This window comes from Anguilla rostrata, chromosome 16 (assembly GCF_018555375.3).
Source record: "Anguilla rostrata isolate EN2019 chromosome 16, ASM1855537v3, whole genome shotgun sequence".
Lineage (NCBI taxonomy): Eukaryota > Metazoa > Chordata > Actinopteri > Anguilliformes > Anguillidae > Anguilla > Anguilla rostrata.
Window position 1 is genome coordinate 33,948,211 of NC_057948.1, and position 12,602 is coordinate 33,960,812.

Sequence of the window (12,602 nt, forward strand, 5' to 3'; positions counted from 1 at the left end):
TGTTCTCTTTCACCTTAACCCTGGATAACCTCACCATGTTTTAAAAAAAACATGCAGTTGTGCAAGACCGATGAAAACAATGTCAAGGCCTCCCACAGTCATCTGGAGGCTAGGGGCAGTCATACAGCATGTTACATAACAGGCATTTTGCAGGCACGCCTATCCAGAGCAACTTACAGTAAGTACATTTACCCATTCATAGGGCTGGATGTATACTGTAGCAATGCAGGTTAAGCACCTTGCTCAAGCGTACAACGACACTCGACCTTTAGATTACAAGATCAGCTCCATTATACTACGTTGCCGCCCAATGTGGAGTGCCAGAGGAGGAACGCTGATCGTGGATCAGTGTCGTCTTTCAGCTCGTAATGGATAAGGTGGTGAGATGGACACAAGGAACGTGATCCTAAATCATCACTCTTACCCTGAGATTTATTTGATTAATTTTTAAAATTATTTGGGCCTTGGCTTACCTCAGAAGCAAACAAAAATAAATCGATCGCCCAATGTATTCCACAAGCGTGGTTTATGTTGGCTGGTGCTCATATTCAGTGTGGAATTTGAATGATTTACATTGCTTATATATTCATCTTTTTCCCCTGGTGATCGACAGAGACTATGTCTAATAAATAATGTTTAAAGAGGCCTCTGTTTTGACTTTGTTCACTGAACAGGTTTAAGCACGACACACTCATAAATCAGTAGACAGACAGAGTGGCTCTTCATAGATTTTTCCACAGAACTGCTGAGGAATACAGACAAGAGCCTTCAAGCTTTCATATTTTATTTAAAGCATTTAGCAGAGCAATTTACCCCAAGCAATTTATACATCATTACATGAAATTTAATGAGTGAATTACACACAGGGTCCAAGACCCCAGAGAAGGTCCTGGGGCCTTTTTGTGTGGAGTTTGCATGTGCTCCCCCGTGTCTATCTGTGTATGTAGGACATATGTATATGTCCTAGCACATATGTACATATGTATGTAGCACAGTGGGTAAGGAACTGGGCTTGTAACCGAAAGGTCGCAGGTTTGATTCCCGGGTAAGGACACTGCCGTTGTACCCTTGAGCAGGGTACTTAACCAGAATTGCTTCAGTATATATCCAGTATATATGTATAAATGGATACAATGTAAAATGCTATGTAAAAGTTGTGTAAGTCGCTCTGGATAAGAGCGTCTGCTAAATGCCTGTAATGTAATGTATCCAAAACCTTTTGACTGATGCAGCTGAAGTTATGATACGGCCTAAGGGACGACATAGCTCAGGAGGTAAGAGCGGTTGTCTGGCAATCGGAGGGTTGCCGGTTTGATCCCCTGCTTTGGGCGTGTCGAAGTGTCCCTGAGCAAGATACCTAACTCCTAACTGGTAAATGGTAAATGGACTGCATTTATACAGCGCTTTTATCCAAAGCGCTTTACAATTGATACCTCTCAACTAACTGCTCCCAATGAGCTGATTGGTACTTTGCATGGCAGCCTTTCACCGTTGGTGTGTGTGTGTGTGTGTGAATGGGTGTGTGTGTGTGTGGATGGCTTTTATCCAAAGCGCTGTATAAATGCAGTCCATTTAGCCTAAAATGCATACAATACAAATTGCGAATGAGGTTTTCCCTACAGAGCAGACACTGACCGTGTCTGCAGTGAGGAAACCATTAGACACCCAGAGCCGACGTTTTATTTGCATATTTTTTTATTTATTGCAGAACTTGCAGAAAGCATCATATGGTGCAGCACGTAGGCTGCTAACATCGCAGCAGTAGGTTCATCAACCTATCAGCTCACATTCTTAATCCACAGCCCAGCAGCTATACAGTGTTGACATCCAATAATAGTTTCATCATTCACAGCATCAATACCTTATTGGGGTCACAAAAGAGTAAAAGTGGGGGGGGGGGGGGGTCAATTCAAAATGCAGGTCCGGACTGAAGCTTTATACATTATATATTAGTTTTGTCATCTGGCCACTGATGTTATATATGCACGTTATATACATATGATGAAATTACTGTTATTGTTCATGTCTTGACAAAGTTAGTACATTATTAATTTAAATAATGAATTCATATTTTCATTTTGGGTTAGTGAAAGGCAACTAGAATTGCAATGGAATTTGGATAAAATGGAAATCGCACTGGAGTGGAATTGAGGGTGTAACTGAAATTGAAAGAGAAGAGAGATTGAATACGAAAACTGACATTAACCCCAACTGTGCCAGTGAATATTATCCGACAAAAGGAATAATTCTTGGTATGTCATACCACATATTACATTAAATAAGGAGAGAGAACCCCTTTCTTATTAAGAAAAAGATACTTATTTTTTTTGCTAGTTTCCACTTTAGGAAATGAATACAGCTTATTCTGCCATGAAATTGAAACCTTTTTTAAAAATAAAAAAGACGATAGAAAAGTAACTGTTTTAGAAGGTGCTATTAATAATACATGCAATTTCAGAGAGTCTCAGCTGAAGTGAGACCACCATCAACAAGAGAAAGTCACAGTAATCACACACCAGCACAACAAACATAACCATCAAAACTAAAATTATACCCATATAGATGGTTAACAAAAAAATAAAATAACTACAGTACACTCTTCTCCAGGGTATGCTCAAAATAACAAAAGGAAAAAAAAAAAAAGAATTCTTTTAATAAAGAATTTTTATAAAGAATTCTCCTCACCCCACAATCACATTTTCAGGATATTATGGTCCCATTTCCAGGAGAGCATTAATCTGTTTTGCCCATAGCGTTTCTGCACACATATACTGTCTGCACCTCCGACACTAAACTCTCTCGTCCCTTCTGGGCCTGTCTGCCCTGGACGACGGGAGATTTCACTGTCCTATCACGTGTCCTTCCATCGGCGATCACCATGCCTACGGTTGATGATCCGCTGACGGTTGTCGGGACGGTTCGACCCGCCCTTAAAATTTCACCTCTCACTCTGCACACAGCTTTCTGCACCTCCCCATTTCAGAAAAAAACATTTAAAAATAAAAATAAAAATCTCACAGTAAGTGGCACAAATCACAGCCTCGCTATGGCAATGGCACTAGTGAACGACGTGCGTGAACGTGAGGATTGAAATATTCTAGATTTCCAGCAGGGAAATCATCCCTTCGCTTTTAAGAAAACAAGGAGGAGTGGGGTGGGGGGGGGGGTGGAGGGGCATCAGTGTGACTAAGCACACAGGAGCAGCACTAGGGGGGAACGCCAAATCATAACCTGGCTTAAAAAACAGGCCACCGAACCTTCGCGCAATTCGCTTTGCAGCAGTCCCGCCTATCCAGTGACCCAGACGGCTCAGGCAATTCGACGTATTCAAGATGTTGCTGACAGCTGGTACACAGCGAGCCTCCTAAAAATGCTGCACCAGACATTTCTGCCATTTTCAGCATTGGGGGGCGGGGGGGGGACTGGGCTCTGATGAATGAATCCAACGTCTACAACTGAAACAGAAGCTTGAGAGCTAAATGCGACCAGCTGATTTACGGTGGGTGATGCAGTTTGGACCGGTTCCAATCGTCTGTTGGCCCAAAGCCTTTTGGACTGCGAAAGCTTCAGGATTTTATGGCTCAGTTAATCTAGCAGCCGTGCAGCTGCGACGCAGCGCCCAGCAGCGCAGTCCGTAGGCAACACAGTCTGAAGGCTTCTGCGGAACGCGTATTAGTGTTCGCTGTCTACTGGAAGATACTTTCCGTACTTAAAAGTTAAAAAAACAAAAAAAAAAAAAAAAAAAAAAAAAAAAAACACGATTCCCTCCACACACCCAGTAGTATAGTCGTAGTAGCAGTAGTAACCTAAAACCATGAGAACGTACAAGTTTACTCATTTCTATTTTTCGTGACCTTCAAGAAATGAAAGAAAAAAAAAAATGAAAAAAAAAAAACACCCCCAAAAAATACCCCGGGCGCAGGCCGTGGACCTGACTGCATGAAAGAGCATGGGTGAAGTGCATGTAAAGAGAAGCATGCACACAAGCGGAGCACACTGAAGAGGAGACGCATCTCCCAAAAGCGGGGGGCACGTGCTGATAGTGTGTCAGGTCATGCAGCTTAGCCCAGCACCCCTCCCCCACAAACGAAAGGCGCCGCTCAATCCAGGTGCTCTAGTCTGCATCGACGCCCCGCCGCGCAACGCCAGCCTCTGCCTGCTGGAAGGGCCGCACCGCCCCCACCCTCCGCGAAAACGAAAACGCGCAATCAGGTGGCCTCTTCTCGAGTCTCGCGGCGTTCCTGGAAGGCACGAGCGTTATTTCAAGTGGCTTCGGAACGGCGCGGGTATCTTCCAGTGGGGGGTTGGAAGGGGCAATTCAATGGGGGGTTTTGGAAAGGGGGGGAGGGGTGGCTCTGTCTCAGTTCATGTAAATCAGGAAATTGACCAAAATTCAATTTGTGAATTAAAAAAAAAAAAACGTCCATAACGTTTAAGGGCGACATTTTAATCGAGTCGGGTTTCCTGAATTGAGTGCATCTGAAATGGAACCGACGCCACCCTTGCTCCCGTGCAAGCACACAGTCACCCTTCCTGTTTTTTTCTTTTTCCTTCTTTTTTTTTTTACTTTCATGCCCTTTTCTGGCAGTGAATTGTGTGCCTTCAAACTCCACGAGAGGTTCTGGTCAGCAAAACAAGTTTTAAAATGCTTGAAAAGCACTATCTGAGGCGGTGAAAACAAACAGCTGAACGAACCTTTGGATTTTACACATTTGCACACATTTACACATTTCCTTTCGTTCCCGGTTGCCTGGTCACCCTGACATCCCAAATATTTGCAAACAGGCTGACCTGACATCAGGCAGAGCAAACACGAAAACTGGAACAGCGCTCGTACATTACCGTAAAGAGTATCAGCAAAAAAGATCCACAATTCCCCTTCTCATTCACCCAGATCACACTATTCTTTACTGATTAGAAATTTTTTTTTTTTTTTTTAAAAACAACAACAAAATGGCACCATGCAGAGAAACACTCACCATGTACCCAAACTCAATGGCGGATATCCTGGCCTGAATGATGGACCACAGACCCCAGAAGAAGTGAGAGGCGAGGGCAAACCTGCCAAATTAAAAGTGCATTTAGTTACAATGCACGTCCTGCTTTCAGAATGATATTAGGGGTACAATTTCAGCCATGATACACAAACTGATCAACCTTCAAAATGTTCTGAAAAGCTACTTCAGGTATAATTGTGAACCGGGGGCTGCTTCCTTTGAAAAGTCTCGATTGGGTTTGATGATATTTCAAGCAAGGATGACAGATTTCACTTCCCTATATTGAAGCAGAACTACAGAAAATCTGCATAGAATTCGCCACCTCCACCTGCCCCCAGCTTGGTTTTGGAAATGTATGATAACTCTCCTGAAAAATTGTAGTAACCATGGTTTCACAGTATCAATGAGTAACATGAATGCACTGCTATGAATGAATAGAATTAATCTATATTTGCACCTACATACCCTCAGTATTGAAATCACATGCCCTAATCTTGCATAAATATGTTAGTTCATTTTTCAAGTGGACTTTTCAAGTGAACCCATACTTCTAAAGAAACCGACATCAGATTTATGAAGCTTTAATCTAGCAGGAGCGTATGATCATGATTGTCATCATGATTATGTTTGTAGTTCAGTTTATGTCTTCCCTCTACCAGTAAGACTCACTTTCCCAAAATGCAACAGTATATCAAGACAACAGTAGTGTAGGGCTTCCCTCTTCTGGGCCCCTAAGGGGACTATAAAAGTTGCTGTCAGAAAATTGTGAAATAATCCTGGGGGTGGGGGGCCCACGTTTCCATTTTCCCTCAGTTACACAACCGCACATGGCCTCATGGAAACCGCTTGCATCGTGAGGGGGGGGGGCAGGGGGGGGCGGTTCTTGCTCCGTTTGACAGGACCTTAAAGGCATTCCTGAACCTGCAGCCTCCCCTTCAGTGGAAGGGTGTAAATATTACAGTTATCTTAGTTACAATGAGATCTAGCCTAAAAACAAAAGGCACAAAAACCCGCCCCAACAGCTCCAACAACCCAATTTCGAACCAAACTGATTTTTCCCCCTCCATTATGCCAAAAACCTTGTTTTTTTTTTTGGGGGGGGGGGGGTGCTCACCTGTTCACCTCCAGCATCACGTCCTCCTTCAGCCTGGCCTGATCCGCGTCGCTCAGGGCCTCGAACCCGCTGTCGTACTCCGACAGGTAGGCGCCGATGTAATGCAGCTGGGGCAGGACAAACGGACAGAGGGCAGACGGTGAGACGATGAGGACCTCAGCCCGCCCCCCCCCTCCCCTTCCCCTCCTCCCCCCCCCCCCCCCCCCCCCCACCAGCCTGACCCCGGCGCTCACCTGCTGCGCCCGCGTCGGGTAGTTCTCCGGGCTGGCCTTGAAGAAGGGGAAGTTCTCGTGGGTGTAGTCGTACATCCACTCGCAGAAGTGGTTCCCGATGTCAAACCCTCTGCGAAAACGGAGAGGTGAGGTAAGACGAGGATAAGACGCACTTTTACTGACGCACCGAACCCGTCCCAGCTGCGCAGGAGCAGTGGGGCAGCCACAGTGCAGCACCCGGGAACCAGCTCCAGCTCTGAGGCCTAATCCGATACACAGCTGTGTGGGCTGCTGGGCCAGTCTCCAGGACACTAACATCTGCAGAGACTCCCTTGCCTGCACTCTCTCTCTCTCTCCCTCCCTCTCACTCTCTCCCTCTCTCACTCCCTCCCTCCCTCTCCCTCTCTCCCTCCCCCCCTCCCTCTCACTCTCTCCCTCTCTCACTCCCTCCCTCCCTCTCTTTACACAAGCAGGTCTCCGGAGCGTAGGACTGACACACGCAGGCAGTCTCCGGTAACAGTGCTACCTTTCAAATCAGCTGATGCTAACCGCGCGTTTCCTGAGAGCGACGCCGACGCTCTCGCGCCACGCTCTCTCCCTCTGGAGCAGAGCGCGCCGGGGCCAATCGGCTGCGACGATAGCGGACGCCGCTCGCCAAGTCACCCGTCGCCGCGGCAGAAGTCAACGCCATTTTCACAGAACCCGGGAAGAGTAATCAGAACACTAAAATAACCCATAAACCGCGGTTCTGTAAGTGAAAACGAGGGGCTTTGGGTTTAGAAATCCAGGCACTCCTTTCCAGCGCAGCGGGACAATGGCCAACCATCTACAGACGTGTAGCAGAAGACCTGGGGGTGGGGAACCAGGATGCATGGTGGGGGGGGGTGGAGTCTGCCTGACATATTTTGGTTCAGTTCCTGGGGGGAGTTTCTGTGAAACATGACTCCCGCCCATCTTGTGTCTGAGCACGTGCAGTGGGGGTGGTTGAAGGACCCCGCTGGTAAATTGGGAGGTCGGGGAAGGACAAACATTTTGTGCGTGTGTGTGTGTGTGTGTGTGTGTGTGTGTCTTGGCTTGCAGTCAAAGCCTTGCACTGCTTGGCAGGGCCTTAAAGGCATTCCTCAACCTGCAGTCTCCCCTTTAGTGGAAGGGTGTAAATATTACACAGCTTGAGAACGTATGAGTTCTCTTAAAGTCACGATGAGATCTACAGACAATGAGATCTACAGTAAAAAAAAAAACAACGTACAAAAACCTGCACCAACAGCTCCAGTTTCGATTAACAAACATGAAAATACAAAAGATGACTTTAATGTAAATTCTATCCAAAACAATTTTAAAAAATGCAAATGTTTGGCAAGAAGATCAAGCACCAGGTTTGCAGTGTTAGATCTAAACCCCTCCCTGTATTGAGCTGTGAGGATCGTGTGCCAGGTGAGCCACAGAACACCCATACTGTGCAACCTGATACCTGTTGCCAGGTAAACCCCCTCAATTCCAAACCGGTTATTCAGTGACACGTGGAAGTAGTCCATAGATGAGGAGCTCAGAAGGGCTGAAAGTACTGTTCTCTTAATTATGCATTCGTACGTTCTCGTGTTCTACATGGGCTGAATGGCCTGTTCTCCTCATTATGTGTTCTTATGTTCTACATGGGCTGAATGGCCTGTTCGCCTCATTATGTGTTCTTATGTTCTAGATGGGCTGAATGGCCTGTTCGCCTCATTATGTGTTCTTATGTTCTAGATGGGCTGAATGGCCTGTTCTCCTCATTATGTGTTCTTATGTTCTAGATGGACTGAATGCACCGTTCTCCTCACTATGTATTCTTATGCTGTTGATGTGGAGCCAGCTGTGATTTCACAATCTCGCCAGTGTCAGGGTGTCCAGGTTATGTCATGCTATGTAACACTACGAGCTTTATCCGGTGTAAGGCGATGTCTGAGGATTAAGTTCTTTCAGGAAGCAAAGGGATCACGGTACCCGAATGTGCAGGAGCTGAGAAATATCATGTGACGCAGCGGTAAGAGGTGTACTCAATATGCAGGACATCCACCGTCCCGCAGCGTAGAAACACCACAGCAAGCACTGCGGACAGTGCTGGGAGGGCAGGTGCCTGTCACAGCCTGTCACCAGGGCAACGGAACTATTACTAATGGGACTGGGCGGGGTTTTTGTACACACCTGTAGTTGTAGCTGCTGTACTCGAAGTCAATCAGCATGAGCTTCTGTCCATCCATGTTCTCGCGTCCGTTTAGGAGCAAAATGTTACCTGGAGAGGTTGGGGTGGGGGATGGGGCGGGGGGGTGGTGGGGGGGGTTAGCAGAGTTGAAATGGAACAGAATGATCAGAATCTGCCCGTTTCTGCGTTTCCTGTTCCATGACCTACTTCTGCCTTCAGTCGCACTGACAATCGGAGGCTTCAGCAATACGGCAGAAAATACACAAAAATTCTGTACGCGGACGAGGACGAGGATGAGGAGGAGGAGGAGGAGTAAGGGGGAGAAGGGGCTCACCTTCCTGGCAGTCGTTGTGGCAGAAGACGACGGGCGAACGGGTGGACTCCAGCAAGGACCTGCGAAGAAACGCAACGTTAACAAAGCTACCTGAGGAGAGACGCAACGTTACCGAAGCTACCTGCCTCAATAATCCTTCCTCAGTATCTTAAATGAAACTACAAAAAACAAAAAAAAAAAATCACCAGCTTTGGTTAAGCCATTTCCAACATCAGCTGTATACTATTGTTCATCTAATGACACAGGTGACATAGGCTGCTTAAAATCGCATAGCCGTCATCAATAATTATAGCAATATGTATCAGTGTTCACAGCATTACTTTTAAACACAGTTCGTTCGTTTAGACCCTCGGGTGTTAGTAAATATGCAGGGTATGAGTCATTGAAGGGTAAATATGCAGAAGACTTCCTTTTTTGTCAACAGATGATCTCAGTTGCCCCTTAGTGATCTTTTCAATGCAGCAAAAATGCAACGTGGATGGATCGCGTTTCCAATCGTTAAAGTGAACTGCAACGGGATAGTCACAAGCTTTTGTGTTCGCTAATGCACTGCTTCAGCTGTCTGGACATCTTATCGATGTACAGTTTGCCTCACGGGCGTCGAAGGAAGTACATGACGTGAGTTGAAGCGCAGGAGACCGAGTCTTTAATGAAAAACCTTTTCCGTTTGAGGATGACATAAATACTTCAGTCTTTAATACACTGTGACCGTGAGCACAGTGACTTCACAGATAGAAACCATCAGATATGGCTGAGGATGTTATTTTTACCAAGTTTTCCCCATTATAATTTTCATAATCACGTTGATCAAACAAATTTATTCCACTCCTACCTCCAAACCTCTAAGGGCAGATCTTTGAAGTCTGTTGGCAAGGAAGGATCTGACATTAACAAACGTCAAAGGCAGCCAACTGGATATTTTCTCTCCAGTTTTTAACGGGCAAAGGACAAACTCTTTGTGTACTTACAGTACCTTTCCTAAATGTTTTTCATACATTTTTTTTTTCTTTGTACACAAGCACAGGGCGTTTTGGACGCCATTTTGTATGGCGAAAACTGAAAATTGGGGGTGGGGACTGTTGCCAGGTGACAGCGGTTGAATTCTTTGTAGCCTGCGTCACCTGACTTATTAATGCTTGCATGCACGTGATGCTGGAGTTGGCTAAACAAAGAGTTTTTACATTTACACTTATGACGCTGACGAAAGGATTGTTTCCATTGTTATTAATAGCAATGAGAGAGTTTTTGCGCAAGACACCCAGAGTGGAAGCGTAACTTTTATATGTGTGAATGTGTCAAAAAAAAAAAAAAAAACCTTTTCCCACAGGAACGCAACATGAAGGAACACAGCGGAAAATATGCAAATAACGGCGCCGCCCAGAATCCGCCCTCTCGTTCAGCTAACAAGATTAAAACAAATAAAAGCTCGAACCCATTAACGGCAGTTAAGATCTCCATACACTTCACCCTCTCCCGGTTTACCAGGACTCTTAATTTGCCACTCCAGTGAGAAAACACAAAAACAGGGGCACACAAAAGGCCCTTTGTCTCTCTGCGGGAGCTCGAACGCGTCCGTGGAAAACAGCGTCATGTGACTGTTGCGTAACCGCGTAAGCGGATGGCGTGCACGACCGCGCGGCCTGGCCACCGGGGCGGGTTTGAAGGGGGGGGGGGGGCTGGGGGGGGCTGAGCTTCCGCGTACCTGAGCGTCTCCATCTCCTGGGGCAGGTTGAAGCTCATGAGCTGGGAGAACTGGCGCACGTGGGACTCCCTGGTGAAGCTGAGCCTCAGCACCTGGTTCAGGTACCTGCGGCGGGCGAGAAGAGCCGGGGGAAGGGGGTGGGGTGGGGGTTGAGGTGGGGGGGGGTGGGGGAGGGATGGGGGTTGGTGTCAATACAATATGAAAGCACAACGAAATATCATACTGACATTATCTTAGTAACACACATAGCAACACCCATCTACACACAGACCAAAACACAATAGTGCCCCTCGTAAGGACGACATTATAACTACGTATTATAATAATTATATCACTACATATATAGTTATAAAACATAACGAACCGGCCCAAAGGACAGGCCACGTTAATGCTTCTCATTCCACTTTACTCTCTCTCTCTCACTCAGGTTAATGATCAGTTCAACACGCTCAAATGAGTCACTCCATTAACCGAGCAAGCTGACGTTAATATGACATTAAATTGCCCACTCGGCTCAATAAAATTAACGTTTAAAGTTAATCTGGCATGTGAGCCAACCAGCACACGTGGTAAGCTAGTTCTACCGCACGGTAAGCGTCACTAGCACAGCTACTGAACACAAATTAAAGCCAAGAGAAATGCACCTTTTACCAGATCGTTAAGAGCGTGCGCAGTGTAGAAGATGCATAAAGAAGACAGAAGATATACTTTTATTGAACCCCGTGGGGTAATCTGTCCTCTGCATTTGACCCATCCTAGTTACTTAGGGGGCAGTGGGGAGCTGCCTCTCTGTGCTGCGCCCGGGGACCAACTCCCGTTCTGAGGCCCGTGCCCTTGGTAAGCATGTAGCGCGTTCTCTGCCGTAGCGTGTGGGTCTCCACCAATCACAGTGAAGCAGGCACTGCACGGCCTATTTCATTTCAATTCGGTAAATTGAGGAAATCGATTCCAGTTTTATCGACCGGAAAAAAAGCAAAAAGGTCATGGGAAAATTCCAGTTCATCTCCTGAACTGGATAACTCTGCATCCTGAGAAACTGCATTTTTTTTTGCAGAATCAGTAAAAAAAAAAAAAAAAAAAAAAAAACCATTATCTTTCGCTCTCCAACACAACACTTTTTGTAACTGACTGGTGTCTTCAGAAGCCACATCACACCCCCTTATCAGCACTTTTCAGGGCGCTTGCGTAACCCTGTTACCCACTGGGACGCAGACTTCAGACAGCCGATCGAGCTAGCCAGCGACCCACACCGTCCAGTACCTGCGATAAGATAATCATTCGCTCTTCCGCTCAATAGCCACCTCAAAAACAGATCTGCACTGTGAACGGTCATAAATGCAACATTATCTTAGCGACCACATTCCAAATTCCAGCACTTATTGTTCCCCCTCTCCACCAGTCACCCCCCCCCCCAATCCCCGCGCCACCATGTTTACCTCCGTCTGAAACCATTCTACGTAACTTCCACTAAAGCAGAGTCTCATGACTCTGGCTCAAAACAAACAAACCGCGTCTCTGTGGCCGCAAGAAAAAAAGAAAAAAAAAAAAGCTACGTCATCCCAAAATCTCGCTCCGCACCGGCCATCGCAGCCGAGCCGGGGGCCAGAAGCGGGCCCTGCTCGTTCGCCGCGGCTCGGGGTTACCCCGAAACACACAGCGACGCATGGGGAAACTCACTTGTCCATGGTGCCAAACAGCCATTTTGGCTCTTTGTTGAAAGGCATTCTCATGCCGTGGAACCGGGCCATCTTCTGGGCGATTTCGGCCGACGTGCTTGGAATGCCCAGCTCGCTGGTGTCCAGTCTCCTGCTCTGTGAAGACAATCAGGGAGGGGGCAAAGAGGGTCAAAGGTCAGACTGCAGACTTGCCTTAGGACACGCATTCCATTCTGGGTAAAAGCAGCGACTCTAAGCAATGGGGTGGGGGGGGGGTAGCGAGAAGCGGATTTATTAAATGCACGATTCAGGATTTTCTTATTTGTGTACCAGCCGCTGGGGCTGGGGGGGGGGGGGGGGGAGGGAAAAAAGAGGAACGTGTTCTGAAGCGCATGACCTCCTCAAA

General features: G+C 46.7%; 1 protein-coding gene across 2 annotated transcripts in view; it reads right to left on the reverse strand.

Moving 5' to 3' along the window:
* The window catches only part of chka (choline kinase alpha), a 258,102-nt gene that overhangs the window by 229,301 nt on the left and 16,199 nt on the right, over window positions 1-12,602 (reverse strand). For both annotated transcript variants that reach the window (XM_064311970.1, XM_064311969.1), the window contains 7 exons: window positions 12,219-12,352; window positions 10,542-10,646; window positions 8,840-8,898; window positions 8,508-8,595; window positions 6,345-6,453; window positions 6,112-6,218; window positions 4,976-5,061 (listed from right to left, as the gene is read on the reverse strand). In XM_064311970.1, coding sequence (XP_064168040.1) covers window positions 4,976-5,061; window positions 6,112-6,218; window positions 6,345-6,453; window positions 8,508-8,595; window positions 8,840-8,898; window positions 10,542-10,646; window positions 12,219-12,352 — 688 coding nt within the window. The remainder of the gene's footprint in view (window positions 1-4,975; window positions 5,062-6,111; window positions 6,219-6,344; window positions 6,454-8,507; window positions 8,596-8,839; window positions 8,899-10,541; window positions 10,647-12,218; window positions 12,353-12,602) is intronic.